Below are 4,233 nucleotides of genomic sequence, written 5' to 3'. Positions count from 1 at the left end.
AAATAAGAACAAAACATAAACAACCATGCAAACCCTAAACTTATTATAAATCATAAACATAAACAATTTCATAAATCATAAACAAATTAGATAAACCAAACAATAATTTTGTAAACACAATATGCAAAATTACAACATGTCAATAGGCATAAGAAATTAGGTTAGGTTCTTAAACATTTAAACTATGTATAAGGTATAAGTGGAATAGTTCACGTAATGTTCACAAATGTAAAATAAAAAATAAACTAATAACATAGTCTACCTTGTGCAATACAAAATTTAATAGGTTTGGAAGTTACAACATGGAATTGAACGTTGCTTATATAACTTATGATATGTACGTTTATAATAGTAACCAAATTAAAACTGAAAAACCCTAAAATCGCTTTCCACTTCATCTCGTCATCCTCACTACCAACTTCGCCACCTCCACTCCACCATGTCACGTCTCTAAGTCCTCCAGCAAGGTGATCCTAAAATTTATTCAATTACTATGTAGACAAAGAAACCCAGATGTTTGGAATAGACATTTGTTTCAACTTATTAATTCATTTGAGCTGAGAGGAATTCGAGTGAAATAAACCCATTTGATAAGAATTTGTGCTACTAGGAATATAGTCTTGTATCAATCTTTTCGAAATGAAATGGAAATGGCTTTTCATATGAGAGCCCCAGGTATTCTGTTTAGAGCTTTAACTTGTACTTCCAAGCGTTCTAGTTAATGGGTGAAGCCGAGGTTCTTCTCTATTTACTGGGACTTTCTTCTCTGAGCTGATTCTGTCCACTAACTCTGGATGGCTCTTGATCTTTGTGTCTTTCGGTTCCTTTAATTTCAGAAACAATCGATGTTCAATTGCAAAAAGATATTATTTGCCTGTAGTCAAGCTATTGGGAACTGTTCTATACGGAATTTCAATTCCGTTTCTTCTTCTTCTTTACAATTTGAAACGGTTAATCACTATTCTGTTCTTCAGTCCACTAGTTTTCAGCATTGGTTCAAAAATTGGCAAGAGCTTCGAAAGCATAAGTTAACAGCAAGTACTTTTGCTGGGGCAATTGGGTTTTGGCCTCGTCGAAGGGTTCAACTATGGTTGGAGAAACTTGGGGCGATTGATCAATTTTGTGGTAATCTTGCTACTTGTTGGAGTAATATGAAAGAAGAAGAAGCACTCGAAAGATACAAGCTTATTACTGGAAACTCTGTTTTGTTTCCCGAATTTCAAGTCTATGGTAAAGCAAACTCGGAAGATGATTGGTTGGCTGCTTCACCTGATGGTGCAATTGATAAAATGATTTATGGATTGCCTTCACAAGGTGTTTTGGAGATTAAGTGCCCATTTTTTAATGGTGATATGAGAAATGCTTCACCATGGTCACGAGTTCCTCTTTACTGTATTCCTCAGGCTCAAGGTTTGATGGAAATAATGGATAGAGATTGGATGGACTTTTATGTTTGGACTCCTAATGGTAGTAGTTTGTTTAGATTGTATCGAGATGTCGAATATTGGGACGTCTTGAAGATTGCTTTGTCGGATTTTTGGTGGAAGCATGTTCAACCTGCAAGGGAGATGTGTAGTAAATATGTCGTTACAAATCCCCTCATTGAGCTGAAGTCTCTTAGGCCATCACCCAGGCATGAACTGTGTAGTTATATAGTTTGTGAGAGCAGACGGGTTGTCAATAATTCTAAGTTGCTCTTGCGTGAATTTGATGGGAGACTTCAAACCTAATGCATTGCATCTATTGACATTGTGTTCAATAGCTAAGCTTATAGTAAGGAATCTCGGACTCAGGTTCAGAGCTTGAAGGGAGTACTTGTTAACTCGAAAATTGCGGAATCTAACAATGATGTGAATGTGGTCAAACCGAGCACATCTTGAGTTTAACTACTACTCTTTTGCATCCATTGTTGGCCTCCAGCCACGTGACAGGAAAGCTTGGCATATCCGATCGTTCCCTAGAGACATACCAAACATGCCGTGACACATATATCAGTCCCAATTCTAACTTCATTGGTGTGTAAGGACATGGTAGCAGCATGAAATCCAAAGGACCATGGGCAAGGTAAGCCTTTGGCGTTCTGTTTGAAGTCTATTTATAATAGAAAAATCTCAGGGCGTTACCTTTCTATTCTTGTTGAAAGTTCTTTGCTGACAATAGTGATATGAAACCCTGCACATTGGATCTAAAAAAAAGAACACAACCCCAACATCCCAAAACCAATTTGATTTCAACCCCTAAATTGGTTCGATGATCTAACAAATCGAGGATTAGATAAAGTTAAAAACTCTCATCAATCCTCGATCTTTAAAGCACTCCACACAAGTAAGATAGATCAATTCTCACTTGAATGCTTCAAATATTCGTGCATTCTATCACAAGAACACACATAAACAAAATTCTACACTTTTAGAATTTCCAAATTCATTCATTCAAATTCTTATCTTAAAGGGATAAATTACAACCATATTTATACTAATTAAAATATTAAATAAATACATAAGTCCTTAAACATTTAATTTTATGACTTTTGGGCTTGTCCAAATAACTTTTCAACTTCCAACCATTGCATCTCCTTAACTTCTTCATTGCTTCATTTGCTTCATTCGTCTATTCTCCCTTTTTCCCTTGTGTCGATTTTCTCATCTCCCTCACCTCACCGTTCGCTCATCGTTGATCTCCCTCATGGCAGTTCTCTCATTGCAGTTCATCGATTTCTAGTGGTAGTGAGTCCAAACACCAAAGGTAACTCTTCACTCTTCACTCTTCCCTCTCTCTCGTTTCCCTCACCGTCTTTGTCTATTTATATTTTCTTTTGTAAATGTCATTTCTTGATTTTTGAACTCTCTCCAACCCTTTCAACAATGGCTTCCCATTCCTCTAACCTCGAGTGTCGGATTTACGAGGCAAAGTACCCAGAGGTCGATATGGTTGTCATGATTCAAGTCAAGAACATCGCCGATATGGGCGCCTACGTCTCCCTTCTTGAATACAACAATATCGAGGGTATGATTCTATTCTCCAAGCTCTATTTTGATTGTAGTTAACCAAATCTGTAATTAACTCTTAAATTTTTTTGAACTTTTTAGTTCTTGCAAGTTGTAATTTCTTGTTTTCTTGATTTCATGCTTTGTGAATTGATGTAGATTATTTTGTTAAATTATAAGTCTAGTCTAATATTGAGACGCCGACCCTAGGAAAGTCTCAGAGTTCTATTTATCTTTTAATACCTTTTATTTTGATTCAACGTTCTTGTTGGTTTTCTTAAATTTGGAGATGTTGATTTTCTTGTCCTTTAAGTTAGAAGATGTTAACTTGGGGAAGGGTATATGATTTATCGTGTGATTGCCAAATTTTGATTCTTAGGGATCGGGAAGAAGATAAGAAGGCTGCATTTGACATGTTTTTATGAGTTTTACTGGAAACTATGAAGGGCCACTCTTGAAAAGGCTTCGCGAGACAGGGGAATGGGTAACTAATCAAACTGAAACCAAATTTCAAGCTTCGGGTAACCATTTGTTTTCTTTTCCTCCCTTTAATCTCTTCATTCTTTGACTGTGACCAATGATATATTACTTATTGCCTTTTTGAGTTATGATTTTCAATTTTGATTATGTTCAATTGCTTGAATTCTGGATTTCACATTAAAAACTTATGTAATTAACAGTATATATGTTACATTTTGCACTGAATTCTATATGGTATCCATTTAGGGGAGAACAACATAGTGTTTAGAGAAGAACAATAGCGTGTTTAGAGGTGTTGCGGGAGACCCTAGTGATGTTTTGTTTTTGGTGAGGTTCCATGTTTCTCTTCCAACTTTGGTTTTGAACACTTTTTATGGGATTATCATTTATCAACAGGGACTGTAACACAAAAGAACAAAGATTTCAAGGTTTCAAATGTTAAAGAATAAAAATATTGGGGGATTAAGAACAAAAATTTCAACTTAAATAAAACCATAGCGATACCGAAATGTAACTAGCTGTTTCTTGAAGTTGTATAGTTGTTTTTTTAATGTTTGTTCTAGGGAGAACATAGAGTATGTAGATTTTTAAGTGAAGTTTAAGTAAAAAGCTGAGAAATCATAACATATTCTCATTCTCTGTATTTGCACATTCTTCTCCAAGCTATCTATTCTAGATATGGTTTGATTATTGGTGATACCGTGACTCCATTTATGAAGGTTTTTGTTAAGATTTTCTTTTCTTTTACATATCCAATAAACAGAGT

The 4,233-nt window shown here is 35.3% G+C and overlaps 1 protein-coding gene across 1 annotated transcript; it reads left to right on the top strand.

Moving 5' to 3' along the window:
* Positions 1-341: 341 nt before the first annotated feature.
* Positions 342-3,723, top strand: LOC101215512. Its single transcript, XM_011660812.2, has 3 exons — positions 342-2,064; positions 2,693-3,006; positions 3,367-3,723. The coding sequence occupies exon 1, from the start codon at positions 846-848 to the stop codon at positions 1,728-1,730; it is 885 nt and encodes a 294-aa protein (XP_011659114.2). The 5' UTR covers positions 342-845; the 3' UTR covers positions 1,731-2,064; positions 2,693-3,006; positions 3,367-3,723.
* The last annotated feature ends 510 nt before the right edge of the window (positions 3,724-4,233 follow it).

The sequence above is a fragment of the Cucumis sativus genome, chromosome 7, assembly GCF_000004075.3.
Source record: "Cucumis sativus cultivar 9930 chromosome 7, Cucumber_9930_V3, whole genome shotgun sequence".
NCBI classification, from domain to species: Eukaryota; Viridiplantae; Streptophyta; class Magnoliopsida; order Cucurbitales; family Cucurbitaceae; genus Cucumis; species Cucumis sativus.
Note: the sequence above shows the minus strand (reverse complement) of the source record. Positions and strands in the feature narration are given on the sequence as shown.

Bases quoted from the DNA above. Each gene is read 5' to 3' on its own strand.
- LOC101215512 (XM_011660812.2), top strand. From the start codon at position 846: ATGTTCAATTGCAAAAAGATATTATTTGCCTGTAGTCAAGCTATTGGG.